This window comes from Mirounga leonina, unplaced genomic scaffold, assembly GCF_011800145.1.
Source record: "Mirounga leonina isolate KUSES-001 unplaced genomic scaffold, KU_Mleo_1.0 Mir_129, whole genome shotgun sequence".
In the NCBI taxonomy this organism is placed as follows: domain Eukaryota; kingdom Metazoa; phylum Chordata; class Mammalia; order Carnivora; family Phocidae; genus Mirounga; species Mirounga leonina.
In genome coordinates, this window is record NW_023270323.1 from 80,379,338 (window position 1) to 80,398,572 (window position 19,235).

At 50.9% G+C, this 19,235-nt stretch overlaps 1 protein-coding gene, 1 long non-coding RNA gene and 1 pseudogene across 2 annotated transcripts; 1 reads left to right on the forward strand and 2 right to left on the reverse strand.

Annotated features, from left to right (window-relative positions):
- Positions 1–822: 822 nt before the first annotated feature.
- On the reverse strand, positions 823–3,034 carry CUNH4orf48 (chromosome unknown C4orf48 homolog). The gene is made up of 4 exons (XM_035005459.1): positions 2,950–3,034; positions 2,233–2,386; positions 1,943–2,031; positions 823–936 (listed from the first exon to the last, which is right to left on the reverse strand). Exons 2-4 carry the CDS (start codon positions 2,357–2,359, stop codon positions 871–873), a joined length of 282 nt encoding a protein of 93 aa, XP_034861350.1. The 5' UTR covers positions 2,360–2,386; positions 2,950–3,034; the 3' UTR covers positions 823–870.
- Positions 3,035–3,776: 742 nt separating this feature from the next.
- Positions 3,777–5,564, forward strand: LOC118010789. Its single transcript, XR_004679325.1, has 2 exons — positions 3,777–5,215; positions 5,315–5,564. It is a non-coding gene; the product is annotated as an uncharacterized LOC118010789 (long non-coding RNA).
- Positions 5,565–6,326: 762 nt separating this feature from the next.
- On the reverse strand, positions 6,327–7,201 carry LOC118010790 (annotated as a pseudogene).
- Between the last annotated feature and the right edge of the window lie 12,034 nt (positions 7,202–19,235).

Below are 19,235 nucleotides of genomic sequence, written 5' to 3' on the forward strand. Positions count from 1 at the left end.
TGCACACGCACGGTGACACGGACAGGCTGTGTCCGTGGGGACTTGTGAGCTAAAGAGGGGCGATCCTCCCCTCTCTGGCAGGAGCGCCTTGTTGCCCTCGGGCAGCCACCACTAGGGAACTAACACCCCAGAAAGGCCAAGTGTCCCACAGCGGTCACTTCCAACCATGGCATTGCTTGGATACTACAAAACATCGATGGAATGAATGGAGGGACAGAGGGAGGGTCACCTGCTTCCCCTGGAGGGCTCCTGCCTGGCGCTGTGCACACACCTGTGGATGAGTAAGGGCCTGTTACCCACAGGCACAACACTTGTATTCAGACCCAGATTCTTATTCCCTGGTGCCCTGGGGCTGGGCTGGGGCTGGAGGAGGGGCCGGCAGGCTTAGGCTGTGCAGACCATGCCAGTCCTCCCTGGGCCGGGAAGAGCCTTCTCTGGCTGCCGGCTCCTCCTGCCTGTCCCGGCAGCTACCGTGCGCGGGCTAGGCTATGAGGGGGGCCTGCAGGGAGCTCCCAGGACAGCCATCCCCAACGCAGTGCAGAGGATCCCCGGGGGCCTCGGCACAGGGACAGTTGTTCTGGGGACGAGGCCAGCTTCTACACTCCCCTGACCTCAGAGGGCAGGCAGACAGGCAAGTGAGGTGTCTGAAGGCTGACTTGCAGCGGCCACGACGTGCTGTGGGGCTAGACATGCGTATCTGCTCAGCACAGGCCCTGGTGTGGCCCACATGGAACTGCTGGGGAAACTAAGTCCCACACCAGGGACCACTGGGGGCGACGCTGGTGGGCTCTGGTGGCCAGAACAGGGAGACAGGACACAGTGTGCTGGGCCAGGTGTTTATTGATGAGGAACAGCAGTGTCTGAGGCTCCTCAGCGCCCGGCAGGCCAGCAGGCACACAGGGCCCGGCGCTCGGCCTGCAGCAGGAGGGTCTCCGTCTGCAAAGCAACAAGGGGCAGTGAGGGCAGGGCGCCGCGCCCGCGCTCCACCCACCAGCGCCCGAGGGCACGCCATCTCCGGGTGCTCCCAGCAGTATCCTCTCCGCCTGCTCCTGAAACCTCGGAGCCCCCAAACACACTGATTGTCAGACCCTCTGCTACCCTGTGGGCCTCCACCCCTTCCCACGCTCTTCCTCTAGACCCTCCGCGGTTTCTGCCAGCACAGCTGTCCGGTCCGGGACCCTGCACACGCTCATCCCAGGCCTGGACGACTTCAACCTGTATGCTGCCTCTCAGGGTCCCCCCCAACGCCATCCCCAGTTGGGCTGGGGCTGCTCTTCTCAGGAGCCCAGCCCCAGACTCAGTGAGATTCAGATCCTGGAGGCACTCTAGGCCTCCATCTGGGCCCTGCGGAGCTGGCCAGAAAAGGGGACCAGGGTGGGGTCTCCCCTTCTTTCCACTTCTGGAGATTCTCCCCCATTCCCAAACTCTGTCCTAAGTGAAAACTCCCTTGGCTGAGGCACAGTAAGGACGCGGGAGAGGGTGGGAGGGCTCAATGTTCCTCCCAGACTTGGGGGTTGACCCTGCACCTAGCACCCGATGCATAACACCCATCCCTCCCCAGGTGAGGCTGGGGGGTGTGGAGCCTCCCAGACCGCCCTGCCCAAGCTGCCCTTTCTCGCCCAACCCTCCCCCCACACCCGTTTCTGACCCAGGGAAAGTGACTCCTCTTTCCCCTGCCCGCTGGACCTCATTGCCCCGTGGGGGGCGGGGTGCTGAATTGAGAATGGCACTTCTTCCTCAGGTGGAAAAAAGCCCAATGAGGCCTTGGGGAAGGGGGCGCCTCCCTCACCGGGTCTGGAAACGCTAATGGGTGAGACCTGCGCCCACAATGCCCCTCAGAACACTGGAGCCAGATGAGAGCAGGAGGATCACCGGCTGTGCCACAGGTTGGGTCCTTGCCCCGCCCCCCCCACACCCCTGCCTCCCGGCCAGAGGAGCTCACCCTCGAGTCCAGGCTGTAGGCCGTCTTCCGAAGGTCCTGCAGGGCGCGCTGCATGAACTCGAACGCGTGGCAGTCCACGCACGGACGGCCTGCGGGAGTGCGCATCAGCGCGGAGGGAACGTCATCCTCGTCCAGTACCCCCGCCCCAGCACCTCCCACCGAAAGGGCGGCCGGGAGCCCGACCGCGGAAGGCGCGCGAGGTAGGTGTTGGGAACAATGGGGAGGAACCGTGCTCTGGCACGCCCGGGTGGCGTCAGAGCCCCGGGGGGACCCCTCCACAACGCACGTACTTTGCGCGGGGACGGCGCTCCCGGCGGTGGGCTCGGCGCGGGCCTGGAAACTCAGCAGCGCCACGCTCAGCAGCAGCAGCCACGGCGGCAGCGACCTCGGGAGCCTGCACGGAAGCGGGGGGGCCATGGCCGAGCGCAGGGAGCCGGGGCCGCCCTGCAGCGAGCCGCGGAGGTCAGCGGCGCCCTCGCGGGGGTCACGGACCCCCCCACCCCGCCGTCACGCCCCAGGCCCTCGAACCCCTCCCACCCCGCCCTCACCGGGGCTCACGGACCCCCCCACCCCGCCCTCACCCCCCACCCCGGGCCCACAAACTGCTCGCACCCTGCCCTCACTCCCCCGGGCTCGCGAACCCCTCCCACCCCGCCCTCACCGCGGTTCACGGACCCCGCACCCCGTCCTCACCCCCCTGGGCCCGCGAACCCCTCGCACCCCGCCCTCATCCCCCAGGCCCGCGAAACCCTCGCAGCCCGCCGACCCCGGGCCCCCGCACCCATCCCACCGCGGCTCAAGGACCCCCGCACCCCGCCCTCACGCCCGTTCAGCAGCCCCCCTACCCCGCCCCATCCCGGGCCCGCGAACCCCTCTCATCCTGCCCTCACCGGGGTTCACAGACCCCCTACTCCGCCCTCATCCCAGTTCAGGGACCCCCCCGCACCCGTGCACCCCGAGCCCGCAACCCGCCCCCCAGGCCCCCGAACGCCCCACCCCGCCCTCACCGCGGTTCAGGGACCCCGCGACAGCAGCGCCGGCGACTCGGGAAGACGTGCTGCGTCGGGCGCGCACCACGCATGCGCTCCGACCGGACCCCGCCCGGGTCCCCCGTCCGCCGTCGTTGTCATGGGAACCCCAGACTGCTCGAACCACCAGTTTAAAGGGACCGAGGAAGCTCCGAGACGCCGAGGGTTCAGCCCTGGCAGGGGCTGCACCTACACCCGCACCAGGCTCACAGTTGTTGGAGTCCAGAGGGCTGCCGGGAGGAGGCGGCGTCCAGAGCCACTGCGGACGGGAGCGAAACCGAGGAAGCGGGAAATCTGCTGTTAGAGTCCAGCAGTGCGGAGTCTCGGGGTGTCCCTGGGGCCTATGCACGCCAGAGGCTGGGGAGGCTCCCCGCCGGCCAGTAGGGTCCGGTCTGGTCGGACTGCCCCGGGGAGATCAGGGCCAGGAGCGAGCCAGACTGTGGGGCCGTGGGGAATCCACCCTCTCGGATCTTCACTCCCGCGGCCTCGCCCCGACCCTCCGGCCGGCCGGCTTCCTCCTCTTCACCTCTCGAGCGTGGACAACTATTTGCCACTCCCCCTTCGGCCGCGCCTCTCCCAGCCTTGAGGTCCTACCACCTTCCCGGCTCTGTGACCTCGGAGGGGTCGCTTGGCTTCTCTGTGCCCTTTTCTCCCTCGTGAATGCTCAGGGCTGTTGGAAGTAAAGAGCCTCGCGTGGCCCCCGCCGAGGCGCGCAGGTTTCAGGTTCCTGCCGGGCCCACGCGTGCGGGGTAGGCCCGCCCCTCTGCAAAGGACGCGCTCCACTTGGCGTCGGCTGGGTCCCCGCAAAGCCCAGCAGCTCCGGGGAAGGCGCCCCAGGCCCACGTCCCGGCCGCGTGCGTGCGGGAGACCCAGCAGCCCGCTCTGTGCGGGGCAGCCCCGCGCCTCTACGTCTCCGCCCCCTGCGCCGGGCCTCAGGTCCGCTGTGGCCCCCGCAGGCCGCCGGCTTCCCGACCCGGGGGCGGGGCGGTGCTCGTGACCGCCACCCTCTCCTCTTCCGGGTCGGGCGGGCTCCCGGGGGGCCTGGGCGGGGGAGCCTGTGGGCCGCGATCCCGGACGTGCGCATTTCCGCGCTCTTCCTCGCGGCGAGCCCCGACGGCGCAGCCCAGCGCTGCAGCCTTGCGGGGCCCCTGGGGCCGAAGACGCCACTCGGCCTCTCTCTTTTCTGCCTCTCCGTCTCACGCTTGTGCCTTGCGCCGGTCACCCTCTCTGCGCACCGGCGCACAGCCACGTCCACGCGCGGAGGGGGACCCAGCCTACACAGAAGCAAGGCGCGGGTAGACCTCAGGCAGCCGCGCTCTGGAAGCACGCTCTTCCCGGCCCCGCTGCAGGCTTGTCCAGCGCGTCCTGCTTAGTAGGGAGGGGGTGGTGCGCTGCGTGCCCGGGGTCCCGATGGCACCGCGGATCCATCATCGCGTGCGTACCCCCCCTTCCCCGGCACCCTGGGATCCTCTTCTTCGGGTTCATTTCAACCCACGGTCCAGCCTGACCTTCGAGCCGAACACACCCTCGACCTCCTGCCGCGACCGCGCGCGCCTACCCGGGGGACCGAGCGGCCGCCAGGGGCCGCGGGATGTCGGGGGCGGGACCTGGGGCGGCCGACGGAGCTGCCCGGGTCTGGAGTGCGGGTGCCGCGGAGCTCGCTCGCTCTCCATCCCCCCAGCGCTGGGGTCCCCTCCCCAGGGCACCGGCTTTCGCCTCTCAGTTGGAACCTTCTCTTCCGCGAACAGGCTGCGATTTATTTTTCTTTTCGGGAACTCAGGACCCCGAGCTCAAGGCCTGAGCGGAGGAGATCAAGAGTCAGCCGCGTGACCGACCGAGCCACCAAGGCGCCCCTGTGATTTTTTTTGTACCCGAGGGAAACAAACCTCGTGAGTCCCTAGCCCCCACCCCGCCTCGGCTGCACCTCTCCCCGCGGTCCACTTTCTCCTCCTTTCTCTCTTGAGCCCACTCCTGCCCGGCCTGCGACCTCGGCTACCCTGAGCCACCTGCAGAATCTGGGGACAGTACTCAGTACCCCCCCCCCCCGGCTCAGCAGCCCCGCGGTCCCCTCCCCCCAGCGCTCCTCCTCAGGGCGGCAGCCCTCTGGGCGCTGCTGGGCAGTGCTTTGCCCCCCTTCTTCACGTCCCCTCCGGAGAGCCCCGTCCTCTGCGACGGTATCCAGTTGTGGCCGTGCCCCCCGGCATGCAGCCTCGGACTCGCACGTCCAGCCGCCTCCCGAGCACCGGTACGTGGAGAATGGACTTGTCGGAGTCTGCGAGTCCAAAGCCGGTCGGATTGCACCCCTCCTCCCCACCCCAAGATCAAACAGCTGCTCTGCCCACAGCCCTCCCTGTCTCCGGCGGGCCAGTCTGTCCCTGCAGATGCTCGCACCAGACCGGCGACGGCCCTGGAAATCGTGTCTGCTGCACCTCCCTCCGCCGCCGCCCGCCGCCCCTCGTCGGGACTCCTGACTCGCCGCTCGGTCTCGCGGTGGCCCCTCGCGCTCCAGGCTTCCAAGGCAGCCAGGACTTTCTCTTCCACCTTTTTTAAATTGCGGTAACGCATACGTAACATAAAATGTACCATTCTAACCATTTTTAAGTGTCCAGCCAGTGGCAGGAAGCACGTTCACGCTGTTGTGCAACCATCCCCACCCTCCACCTCCAGAACTTGTTCATCTTCCCAAACTGCCCCCAAGAAACACCAGCTCCCCATCTCTCCCCGTCCCCAGCCCCCCGACACCCACCATCCCCTTTCTGTCGCTATGATCTGACTCCTCTGGGGACTCACAGAGTGGGACCATCCAGTGTTGCCCTTTGTGGCTGGCTCATGTCACTGAGCCCAGTGTCCTCAGGGTTCGCCCAGGTGGTGGCAGGTATCAGCACCTCCTCCCTGTTTAAGGCCGAATAACACTCCACTTTAGGGATGGACCATGTTTTGTTTATCCACTTATCTGCAGGTGGACCCTTGGGCCACTCTGCTGTGACCAAGGCTGCTGACCTGACGGAAAGACCTTTTAAATCATCACCAGCCACTGTCCCTCTCCGCTCACCGTGTTCCCAGATCCCCTCTGCCCCCAGGGACAGTCCAAGCCTTTCTGCAGCTGAGGCCCTGTGAATGTGGGGGGCAGGTGCAGATATCTTTTCACATCAGTGTTTTTATTTTCTTAAGACACGTCCCCAGGGGTAGGACTGCTGGGTCATAGGGTAAGTTCTATTTTTATTTTTTGAGGAACTCCATACTGTTTCCACAGTGGCTGCACCAACTTACCTTCCTACCAACAGTGCACGAGGGTCCCCTTTTCTCCACATCCTCGCCAACACCTGTTGTTTCTTTACTTTTTTTTTTTAGTGGAAAGTTTTTTTTTTTCTTCTCTAAAAGGCAAAAAACTACAAACACCCCAGGTCCTGAGCTCCCCAAGACTTGGGTCCTCCACTGCCCCCCTGAAACGCAGCAGGAGAGGGTCTGGAGAGTGTGGAGAGGTTGGTTCTTTAAAAAGTCACCCCTGGACGGAAGGCTCTTCGTGTCGTTCGCTGCCTTCTTCCGCCTCTCGCGGGCCGCTGAGAAGAGGGGATGGCAGGGCCCAGGGCTATGCCGGCAAACTCAGCTTCTTCCCCTTCAGGACTTCGGTGATGGAGAGGTAGAAGAAATCGCAGTAGAGGACAGTCTGGACTAGGCCCGCCACGATGACGATGAGGTCGAAGAAGCCCTCGAAGTGGTAGGGCCAGATGCAGTTGAAGAGATTAGAGCGTGCGGTAGACGCCCAGCGCGGACAAGCAGTGGCTGGTGATCGTCTCGGCCTCCCCGGTCTTGCTCACCAAGAACAGCTGGGGCAGGATGGCTACCGACTCCAGATAGATGGAGAAGGCCCAGAGGATCTCTAGAGGGGTAAAGTCATAGTTGACCAGGAACGCCAGGATGGCCGTGGGAACAACGAGGAACTCCACCCGGAATGTGTCGTGGTTCCATTGTAAGTGGCTTTGAACTTGCTGTAAATCATCCAGACTGTGGTGAAGGAACAGGCAGTGTAGACCGCCTGCATGCATGTGTTGTACGGTGAGATGTAGTTGGTGAAGAGGTCCAGGTATTAGCCAGTGAACACCACAGCAAACAGGACCGGCTCTGCCCTGAAATCGCGGCACAAGGGCGGGCGGGACTTCCAGATTTAGAGCAGTAGCAAGATGATGGCTAGGAGGTGGGAGAAGTCTCCCAGGAATCGGAAGGTTTTCATGCTTTAGGGGGGTCTGACAGGGCTGGGCTGGTGGGAGGCAGCCTGGAGGGGGTCTGCCCCCCGGGGCTGATGTTCTGGCCCAGTGGCTGGGCTGGGGGGGCGGGAGAGGGGCCCTCGGGTGAGCTCCGCTCTGGGGAGGGGGCTCTGGGAGGGGGAGCTGAAGTGGGAGCTGGTCACCTGTTGTTTCTTGTCTCTTTGATGAGAGCCATGCTAACGGGGGTGAGGGGGTTGCTCACTGGGGTAGTGTCTCTTCTTATAAGGACACTAATCCTATCACATTAGGGCCCCTCCTCTATGACTTTGTTTAAGCTTGGTTTTTTCCAGAGAGGCAGCCCTGCTCCAAATGCAGCCACACTGGGGGTTAGGGCTCCAAAATATAGACTGGGGGGACACAAACATTCAGCCCACTACGCTCCCTTCCTCCCTAGACCCCTTTACCCTGCCCGACGTTTTTAATTCTCCTTACAACTCTCATCTTCTGACTCACGATGCACTTTATTCGATATGGTGATTTTTCGTTGTATCCAGAGTTCTTGGAGGGAGGGAGGAACTTTGCCCTCAAGGATATTTGGCACTGTCTGGGGATATTCTGGGTTGTCGTGGTGCAGGGGAGAGGTGCTCCTGGAGAGAGGAGGCTCCTGCTAGACGTCCTACAATGCTCAGGGAGAGCCCTCGTGAAGAAGGACTTGGCCCATATTGTCCCTGCGGCTGCTGGGAGGGGCCCTGATCTGTATCTTCCCATTGGGATGCCAGGCCCTGGAGGGCAGGAGCCTGTATCTCTTTGGCTCCCTGCTGTGTCTGCAGCATCTAGAACTGCAGGGCCTTCAGAAGATGCATGGGAAGCATAAGGACACGAGTGCCAGGGGCCTGGGGCTGGGGGCAGGAAATTGGCCTGGGCAGGAACAGGGAAGCGCCCAAGCCTGAGGGGGAGCTGCTTGATCGGGGCTTGGACAAAGGGGCACACGCGGAAGAGGCCACTGCAGCCAGTGCTCCCTGGGTGCCCCAGTATGGTCAGGCTCCCTGGGAGGGAGGGGCCGCTGGCCTTGCCGAGAGCCGCCTTGAGAGATGAGGGAGTGAAGGGGTGCAGAGAGAACCTTGGGGGGAGATTCATGTCAGTAATTGTGCCTTAGAGACGTTGGCTCTCCAGGCCTGGCTTCAGAGCCTCCGCAGGCTGCAGATTGGGTCTGGGCGTTGTCAGCATGGGTATGGCCTCTGCAGTGATACCAGGAAGCTCTGGAAATGAATATTTTTTATTTAAACTCAGTTAATCAACATATAATGTATTACTAGTTTCAGATGTAGACTTAAGTGATTCATCAGTTGCATTAACACCCAGTGCTCATCACATCACATGCCCTCCTTCATGCCCATCCCCCAGTTACCCCATCCCCCCCTCCCCTCCAGCAACCCTCAGGTTGTTTCCTGAGATTAAGAGTCTCTTATGCTTTGTCTCCCTCTCTGGTTTCGTCTTGTTTTATTTTATCCTCTCTTCCCCTGTAATCCTCTGTTTTGTTTCTTAAATTCCACATACGAGAGAGATCATATGATAATTGTCTTTCTCTGACTTATTTCGCTTAGCATAATACCCTCTAGTTCCATCCATGTTGTTGCAAATGGCAAGACTTCATATTTTTTGATGGCTGCATAATATTCCATAGTGTATATATACCACATCTTCTTTATCCATTCATCTGTCGATGGACATCTTGGCTCTTTCCACAGTTTGGCTATTGTGGACATTGCCACTATAAACATTTGGGTGCACGTACCCCTTTGGATCACTACATTTGTATCTTTGGGGTAAATACCCAGTAGTGCAATTGCTGGGTCATAGGGTAGCTCTATCTTCAACTTTTTGAGGAACCTCCATACTGTTTTCCAGAGTGGCTGCACCAGCTTGCATTCCCACCAACAGTGTAGGAGGGTTTCCCTTTCTCCGCATCCCCGCCAACATCTGTCGTTTCCTGACTTGTTAATTTTAGCCATTCTGACTGGTGTGAGGTAGTATCTCATTGTGGTTTTGATTTGGATTTCCCTGATGCCGAGTGATGTTGAGCACTCTTTCATGTGTCTGTTGGCCATTTGGATGTCTTCTTTGGAGTAATATCTGTTCATGTCCTCTGCCCATTTCTTGATGGGATAATTTGTTCTCTGGGTGTTGAGTTTGATAAGTTCCTTAAAGATTTTGGATACTAGCCCTTTATCTGATAAAATGTTTGCAAGTATCTTCTCCTATTCTGTCAGTTGTCTTTTGGTTTTGTTGACTGTTCCCTTTGCTGTGCAAAAGTTTTTCCACTTGATGAAGTCCCAATAGTTCATTTTTGCCTTTGTTACCTTGCCTTTAGAGATGTCTCTAGCAAGAATTTGCTGCGGCCAAAGTCGAAGAGGTTGCTGCCTGTGTTCTCTCAAGGATTTCGATGGACTCCTGTCTCACATTTAGGTCTTTCAACCATTTGGAGTCTATTTTTGTGTGTGGTGTAAGGAAATGGTCCAGTTTCATTCTTCTGCATGTGGCTGTCTGATTTTCCCAGCACCATTTGTTGAAGAGACTGTCTTTTTGCCATTGGACATTCCTTCCTGCTTTGTCGAAGATTAGTTGACCGTAGAGTTGAGGGTCCATATCTGGGCTCTCTATTCTGTTCCATTGATTTATGTGTCTGTTTTTGTGCCAGTACCATACTGTCTTGATGATGACAGCTTTGTAATAGAGCCTGAAGTCCGGAATTGTGATGCCGCCAGCTTTGCTTTTCTTTTTCAACATTCCTCTGGCTATTCGGGGTCTTTTCTGGTTCCATACAAATTTTATGATTTTAGGATTTAGGATTTTTCCTCCAGCTCTGTGGAAAAAGATTTTTATAGGGATTGCATTGAATGTGTAGATTGCTCTAGGAAGCATAGACATTTAATAACATTTGTTCTTCCAGGGCGCCTGGGTGGCTCAGTTGGTTGAGCAACAGCCTTCAACTCGGGTCATGATCCTGGAGTCCCGGGATCGAGTCCCACATTGGGCTCCCTGCTCAGCGGGGAGTCTGCTTCTCCCTCTGCCCTCCTCCCTCTCATGCTCTCTGTCTCTCATTCTCTCTCTCGCAAATAAATAAATAAAATCTTTAAAAAATATATTTGTTCTTCCAATCCATGAGCATGGAATGTTTTTCTATTTCTTTGTGTCTTCCTCAATTTCTTTCATGAATGTTCTATAGTTTTCTGAGTACAGATCCTTTGCCTCTTTGTTTAGGTTTATTCCTCGGTATCTTATGGTTTTTGGTGCAGTTGTAAGTGGGATCGACTCCTTAATTTCTCTTTCTTCTGTCTCTTGTTAGTGTATAGAAGTCTAACGATTTCTGTGCATTGATTTCATATCCTGCCACTTTACTGAATTCCTGTATGAGTTCCAGCAATTTTGGGGTGGAGACTTTTGGATTTTCCACATAGAGTATCATATCATCTGTGAAGTGTGAGAGTTTGACTTCTTCTTTGCCGACTCAGATGCCTTTTATTTCTTTTTGTTGTCTGATTGCTAAGGCTAGGACTTCTAGTACAATGTTGAACAATAATGGTGAGAGTGGGCATCCCTGTCATGTTCCTGACCTTAGGGGAAAAGCTCTCAGTTTTTCCCCATTGAGAATGATATTCACTGTGGGTTTTTCACAGATGGCTTTTATGATATTGAGGTATGTACCTTCTATCCCTACACTGTGGAGAGTTTTAATCAAGAAAGGATGCTGTACTTCGTCAAATATTTTTTTCTGCATCTATTGAGAGGATCATATGGTTCCTTTCCTTTCTTTTATTAATGTTTTGTATCACATTGATTGATTTGCAGATGTTGAACCAACCTTGCAGCCTAGGGATAAATCCCACTTGGTCGTGGTGAATAATCCTTTTAATGTACTGTTGGACTCCATTGGCTAGTATTTTGGTGAGAATTTTGACATCCATGTTCATCAGGGATATTGGTCTGTAATTCTCCTTTTTGATGGGGTCCTTGTCTGGTTTTGGGATCAGGGTAATGCTGGCCTCATAAAATGAGTTTGGAAGTTTTCCTTCCATTTCTGTTTTTTGAAACAGCTTCGGAAGAATAGGTATTAATTCTTCTTTAAATGTTTGGTAAAATTCCCTTGGGAAGCCATCTGGGCCTGGGCTGTTGTTTGTTGGGAGATTTCTGATGACTGCTTCAATTTCCTTGCTGGTTGTGGGTCTGTTCAGGTTTTCTATTTCTTGCTGGTTCAGTTTTGGTAGTTTATACGTCTCCAGGAATGCATCCATTTCTTCCAGATTGTCTAATTTGCTGGCATATAGTTGCTCATAATGTGTTCTTATAATTGTTTGTATTTCTTTGGTGTTGGTTGTGATCTCTCCTCTTTCATTCATGATTTTATTTATTTGGGTCCTTTCTCTTTTCTTTTTGATAAGTCTGACCAGGGGTTTACCAATCTTTTTTTTTTTTTTTTAAGATTTTATTTATTTGCCAGAGAGAGACAGAGTACAGAAGCAGGGGGAGCAACACGCTCCCTGCTGAGCAGGGAGCCTGATGTGGGGCTCCATCCCAGGACCCGGGGATCATGACCTGAGCCTAAGGCAGATGCTTAACGACTGACCCACCCAGGTGTCCCAGGTTTATCAACCTTATTAATTCTTTCAAAGAATCAGCAGCTAGTTTCGTTGATCTGTTCTACTGTTCTGTTGGTTTCTCTTTCATTGATTTCTGCTCTGATCTTTATTATTTCTCATCTCCTGCTGGGTTTAGGCTTTATTTGCTGTTCTTTCTCCAGCTCCTTTAGGTGTAGGGTTAGGTTGTGTATTTCAGATCTTTCTTGTTTCTTCAGTAAGGCTTGTATTGCTATATACTTTCCTCTTAGGACCGCCTTTGCTACATCCCAAAGGCTTTGAACTGTTGTGTTTTCATTTTCATTTGTTTCCATGATTTTTTTAAAATTCTTCTTTAATTTCCTGGTTGACCCATTCATTCTTTAGTAGGAAGCTCTTTAACCTCCATGTATGTGAATTCTTTCCTACTTTCCTCTTGTGATTGAGTTCCAGTTTCAAAGCATTGTGGTCTGAAAATATGCAGGGAATGATCCCAGTATTTTGGTACCGGTTGAGACCTGATTTGTGACCCAGGATGTGATCTATTCTGGAGAATGTTCCATGTGCACTAGAGAAGAATGTGTATTCTGTTGCTTTGGGATGGAATGTTCTGACTATATCTGTGATGTCCATCTGGTCCAGTGTGTCATTCAAAGCCCTTATTTCCTTGTTGATCTTCTGCTTCGATGATCTGTCTATTGCAGTGAGGGGGGTGTTAAAGTCCCCTACTATTATTGTATTATTGTTGATGTGTTTCTTTGATTTTGTTATGAATTGGCTTATATAATTGGCTGCTCCCATATTAGGGGCATAAATATTTACAATTGTTAGATCTTCTTGTTGGATAGACCCTTTAAGTAGGATATAGTGTCTTTCCTCATCTCTTATTATAGTCTTTGGTTTAAAATCTAACTTGTCTGATATAAGGATTGCCACCCCAGCTTTCTTTTGGTGTCCATTAGCATGGTAAATGATTTTCTACACCCTCACTTTAAATCTGGAGGTGCCTTTGGGTCTAAAATGAGGCTCTTGCAGATAGCATATCGATGGGTCTTGTTTTTTTATCCAATCTGATACCGTGTGTCTTTTGATTGGGGCATTTAGCCCATTTACATGCAGAGTAACTATTGAAAGATATGAATTTAGTGCCATTGTATTACCTGTAAAGTGACTGATACTTTATATTGTCTCTGTTCCTTTCTGGTCTATGTTACTTTTAGGGTCTCTCTTTGCTTAGAGGATGCCTTTTAATATTTCTTGTAGGGCTGGTTTGGTGATCACAAATTCTTTTAGTTTCTGTTTGTCCTGGAAGCTTTTTATCACTCCTTCTATTTTGAATGACATCCTAGCTGGATAAAGTATTCTTGGCTGTATATTTTTCTCATTTAGCACCCTGAATATATCATGCCAGTCCTTTCTGGCCTGCCTGGTCTCTATGGATAGGTCTTCTGCCAGTCTAATGTTTCTGCCCTTGTAGGTTAAGGACCTCTTGTCCTGAGCTGCTTTCAGGATTTTCTCTTTGCCTCTGAGATTAGCAAGCTTCACTATTATATGTCAGGGTGTTGGCCTACTTTTATTGATTTATGGGGTTCTCTGTGCCTCCTGGATTTTGATGCCTGTGTCCTTACCCAGATTAGGGAAATTCTCCACCATAATTTGCTCCAATATGCCTTCTGCCCCCCTTCCTCTTCTGGGATCCCAGTTATTCTAATATTGTTTTGCTTTATGGTGTCACTTATCTCTCAAATTCTCCCCCCGTGATCCAGTAGTTGTTTTTGTCTCTCTTTTTCTCAGCTTCTTTATTCTCCATCATTTGGTCTTCTGCCTCATTTATCCTAGCAGTTAGAGCCTCCATTTTTTATTGCATCTCAATAGCCTTTTTGATTTTGACTTGGTTAGATTTTAGTTCTTTGATTTCTCCAGAAAGGGATCCTCTAGTGTCTTCTATGCTTTTTTCAAGACCAGTTAGTATCTTTATAATCATTATTCTGAACTCTAGTTCTGACATCTTATTTATGTCCATACTGGTTAGGTCCCTGGCAGTCAGTACTGCCTCTCATTCTCTTTTTTGAGGTGAGTTTTTCCATCCTGTCATTCTGTCCAGAGAAGAATAGATGAACAAGAGAACAAAATACTAAAATGGCAACAATGACCCCAGGGAAATATACACTAAACAAATCAGAAGGGACCAAAACTGATTTAAAAATAATAAAAATTTTTTAAAAAGTGAATATAATCAGACAGATGAACAGAATAGAGCAATCCCATGTGTATTTTGGTCTGTTTGTTAGAAAACTAGATCCCAAAATTGTAAAGAAAGAAAAACATGTGTACAAAAATAAAATTAACTACAATGAAAGGATAAAATGTAACTGTAAAAATGAAAACTAAAGAGAATTTTTAAAAAGTTGATAAAATAAGAAATTGGTTGAAAAAGGAAGGAGAACAAAAAGTTAAAATGGAAAGACTAAAGAATTGTGGGGGGGAAAAAAACATGAATTCTATGTGCTGTATTCCCCTAGCACTGGAGTTTTGCAGTTAGTTCTCAGTGATCAGTAAACTTGGTCTTGGCTGGGTGTTCACTTGGTGTAGCCTGATTATGGAGGCTCCCTGCCCCCTGCGGTCTATCTTCCCATATATCGCCTCAGATTCACTTTTCCACACTTCCTACCTTGCAGAAAGTGGTCACTTTTCTATTTGTAGAGTTGTAGCTATTCTTTTCTTCAATCTCTGGTTGAGTTCACAAGTGTTCAGAATGATTTGGTAGCTATCTAGCTGAATTCCGGGGACCAGATGAAACTAAGTTCTCTTACTCCTCCACCATCTTGGACTCTCCCTCGAAATGAATCTTTTTTTTTTTTTTTTTGAGTAATCTCTATGCCCAACGTGGGACTCGAACTCATGACCCTGAGATCAAGAGTTGCATGCTCAACTGACTGGGCCAGCCAGGTGCCTCTGGGAATGAATCCTTTGATGCCCTCCTCCCCGACACCCAGAGCCCTCAACCCCTCCATCCTCTCTCTGGCCGCCACCACTTTGTGACCAGGGTGTGGGTCTGGGCACATCTAGACACTGCTCTTAGGAGCCTCAAAGAGGCTGGATCAGCTGCTTTGTGCTTGCCTTGGGCTCTGCCTGGGACCATATCCCAGGGACCTTCTCCTTCCAGACCACATGCACCCACAGGCCCACCATGCCCAATTCCCAGCAGTCAACATGCCCTCACCCCCCTGCCAACCCCTGCATTCACCTTCCCAGAGGGAGGACCAAAGTGGAGAGGTAGAGCCATGGGAGTCCTGCATGCACAAAGGATGTGAGAAAACAGGAAGAGACAAAGATGACATCAAGTTTGGCCTGGGGGAGAAAGGTGCAGAGGGTGTGAGGCCAAGGTGCAGAGGATCAGGTCGGGTTAACTCAGGTGTGGCTTTAATAGCTGGGCAGGGCTGGGAGGATAGAAGTGGGAGCCAGGGCTTTGTGCCCAGTCCTTCTCTCCTTGCCCACAGGCCTGGGAGTAAGCTGTCTTGATATTGAGGGAGAAAGGAAGAGAAGACCCACCCCTGAGAGGCTGTAACACAAGGGCTTGCTCTGGTGTGGAATTGCAACCAACTTTTATACCAAATAATGTGCTAAGAAAATTCAAGCAATAGCGATGAAATTTTTCTTTTTTCTTTCAAGATTTTACTTAAATTCAAGTTAATTAACATATAGTGTACTATTAGTTTCAGGGGTAGAATTTAGTGATTCAACACTTGCATATATCACCCAGTGCTCATCACATGTGCCCTCCTGCATTAATGCCCATCACCCATTTACCCCATCCCCCCACCCACCTCCTCTCCAGCAACCCGCAGTTTGTTTCCTAGAGTTAAATGGTTTGCAGCAATGAAATTATTTTAAAATGATTTAAAATGGTTTTGAAATTGCTTTAAAATACCACTTCCCATGGTAACTGGTGGAAGCAAATTCGAATGATCCCAGGGGAAAGGTATCTTCATCATAGGCCTTGGAAAACTAACCAATAATTTTTCAAGGACAATGAGTAGTACATAGTAAAGCAAATCAAGTGCACAAGGGAGCAAAGCACCATGCGTGGAAAAAAAGAAAATGACCACAAATGATCAGAAACACAAAAATTATCAGACACAGGTTTTAAAGTAGCTATACTTAAAAAAAAAAAAAAAAAAGAAGAAGAACCTTGACTATATCAGGAAATAGGGATCAGAAAAGGTGACAGACAGAATTTGAAAAGAACCAAATAGGAATTCTAGAGCTTAAAAGTGCAATCCCAAAAACCCAGTTAGGAGGCTTGGCTGTATATTGAACACAGCCGAAAAGAGTACTAATGAATTGAAAGACAGATTAATAAAATGTCCCGAATTAAGAATATAACATGTTGGAAGGTTCTGGGAAGATGGCACAACAGGAAACACCAGAACTCTATCTCCCCACCTGGACAACAGGTGCAGGGGCAGAATGTGTGTAACGTAGGGTAAATTATGGTTAATTTAGATCAGTTTCAGCTCTTAGCACAGTAGCAACGACCTCAGCCCCCAGCCCCAGCCTCACAGCACACAGCTGCACTTGAGTTTCTGGAGCAGCGGGCACATAGTGTGCAGGAGCTTGGGCGGGCAAAAAGGACCCTGTCCTCCAAATATCAGGGATCTGTGCTTTGAGGACTGCTTTTGATCACACAGGTGCAGACACAGAGGTAGACGGCCACTGTTGCAAGCCCCTCCCCCTCCAGTTGAAGTGCCTTCCGGGGGATTAAAAGGCTGGAGCCCTTTTTCTCCCCACTCACTTTATCTTCCTCTTTTTCCTCCTTTTGGGAGCCAGATAGTAAGTTGTTAAAAAAACAACTGCACGTGGGTCAGCTGGGTGGCTCAGTTGTTAAGCATCTGCCTTCGGCTCAGGTCATGATCCCAGGGTCCTGGGATCGAGCCCCGCATAGGGCTCCCTGCTTGGCAGGAAGCCCGCTTCTCCCTCTCCCACTCCACTGCTTGTGTTCCTGCTCTCTCTGTCTCTCTCTCTGTCAAATAAATAAATAAAATTAAAGAAAAAAACTGTACATAAGGGGAAAATTAGAAAGTGACCATGCATGTCCAGAGAAAGGCTCAGAAAAGACCTGAGAAGACCTTAAGTTACACCTCAGGCTGATCCTTAGCCCAGAGACAACCTACAGCAGTTAAAAAATAAAACTAATAATCAAAACAATAACACAAAATTGCAAACCCTGGGGAAGGGGGAAACATCTGATTTTCACAGTTACCACATTATTAGATTCAAGTGTCCAGTTTTCAACAAAATATCTCAAGGCATACAAAGAAACAGGAAAGCATCCTATTCAAAGGGATAAAAAAAAAATCAACAGAAACTGTCCCTGAAAAAGACCTAATGGCAGATCTACTAGACAAAAACATTAAAATAACTGTCTTAAAGATGCTCAAAGAGGGGTGGCTGGCTGGCTCAGTCAGAAGAGCATATGACTTTTGATCTCGGGGTTGTGAGTTCAAACTCCACATTGGGTGCAGATATTACTAAAAACAATAAAATCTTAAAAAAGAAAAAGATACTCAAGGAACTGAAAGAGGATGTAGAGAAAGTCAAGAAAGCTATGTGTGAACAAAATGAAATATCAATAAAAGGATAGAAAATGCATGAAAGAAACTAAAAAATTCTGGAGCTGGAAAGCACAGTAACTGAAATGAAAAATTCACTAGAGATTGAACAGATCTGAGCAGGCAGAAGAAAGAATCCGTGAACTTGAAGAGAGAACAACAGAATTATTGAGTCTGAGGAACAGATGGAAAAAAGACTGAAGAAAAGTGAACAGAGCTCAGGAGACCTGTGGGACACCATCAAGCAGACTAGCATATGCATTGTGGGGGTCCAGAAGGAAGAGAGAGAGAGAAAGGAGCAGAGAGAATATTTGGAGAAATAATGGCTGAAGACTCCCAATTTGATGAAACATTTAAATACAAATATCCAAGAAGCTCAATGAACTCCAAGTAATATGAATCAAAGAGATTAACACTAAGACATATTATAATCAAACTTTTGAAAGCCAAAGATAAAGAGAGAATCTTTTTTTTTTTTTTTTTTAGATTTTATTTATTCGTCAGAGAGAGAGCAAGCACAAGCAGGGGGAACATCAGGCAGAGGGAGAAGCAGACTCCCCGCTGAGCAGGGAGCCCAATGCAGGACTTGATCCCAGGACCATCATGACCTGAGCCGAAGGCAGACACTTAACTGACTGAGCCACCCAGGCATCCCATAAAGACAGAATCTTGAAAGCTTGTGTGTACTCATCACATATCAGGGATCCTCAATAAGGTCAGTGAGCAGATCTCTCATCAGAAACTTTAGAGGCCAGAAGAGAGTGGGCCAATATTTTTAAAGAGCTAAAAGGAAAAACCTGTCAACCAAGCATCCTGCATCTGGCCAAACTGTCCTTCAAGGGTGAGGGAGAGACTGAGACATTCCCAGATAAAGAAAAGCTGAGGGAGATGTGATCACTACACATGCCCTGGAAGAAATGCTCAAGGAGTCCTGCAGGGTGAAATGGAAGGACACTAGACAGTATCTCAAAGCCATATGGAGAAATAAAGATCTCAAGAAAGGTGAATATGTGGACAGTTACATAAGCCATTTTTTTTATTATGTTCAATTAGTCAACTTATAATACTATATAAGCTATTGTAACAATGGTTTGTAACTCCACATTTTGTTTTCTTAACTTTTCTTTACATTTTCTTAAATTTAAGAGGTTAATGCATTTAAGATAATTACTAGCTCATGTTTGGGGCACACAATGTATAAAGATATAATTTTGTGGCATCAACAACTGAAAGGGGTGGGGACAGAGCTGTAAAGGAGCAGAGTTTTTGCATGTTGTTGAAGTTAAGCTGTTATAAAGCAAAGTTAGAGTGTTATAACTTTATTTCCATGGTAACCATAGAGAAAACAGCTATAGAATATACACAAATGGAAAAGAGAAAGGAATTTAAACGATTCACTACAAAGAAGCAACTAAACACAAAGAAGTCAGTAATGCAGGAAATGAGAGAAAAAAATCTATAATGCACATAGAAAAGAGCACAATGACAGAAGTAAGTCCCTCCTTATCAGTAATTACTTACATGTAAATGGATTAAACTCTCCAATCAAAAGACAGAGATTGGCAGAATAGATAAAAACACAAGATCCAACCATAGGTTGTCTACAAGAGACTCACTTGAGAGCCAGACGCAAATAGATTGAAAATGAAGGGATGGAAAAACATACTCCATGCAAATAGTGACCAGAGGAGAGCACGGGTGGCTACACTCACATCAGACAAAATAGACTTAAATTCAAAAATGGTTACAAGAGACAAAGGACAGTATATATTAATAACATTTCAGTAAAAGAGAATATAACAATTATAAACATTCACACACCCAATGACAGACCA

Excerpts from the sequence above, each read along its gene's own strand:
- CUNH4orf48 (XM_035005459.1), bottom strand. The coding sequence starts at position 2,359 with ATGGCCCCCCCGCTTCCGTGCAGGCTCCCGAGGTCGCTGCCGCCGTGG. Across the intron at positions 2,032-2,232 it reads GAGCGCCGTCCCCGCGCAAA|GCCGTCCGTGCGTGGACTGC; the intron begins GTACGTGCGTTG and ends GCACTCCCGCAG. Across the intron at positions 937-1,942 it reads CCTACAGCCTGGACTCGAGG|ACGGAGACCCTCCTGCTGCA; the intron begins GTGAGCTCCTCT and ends GTTGCTTTGCAG.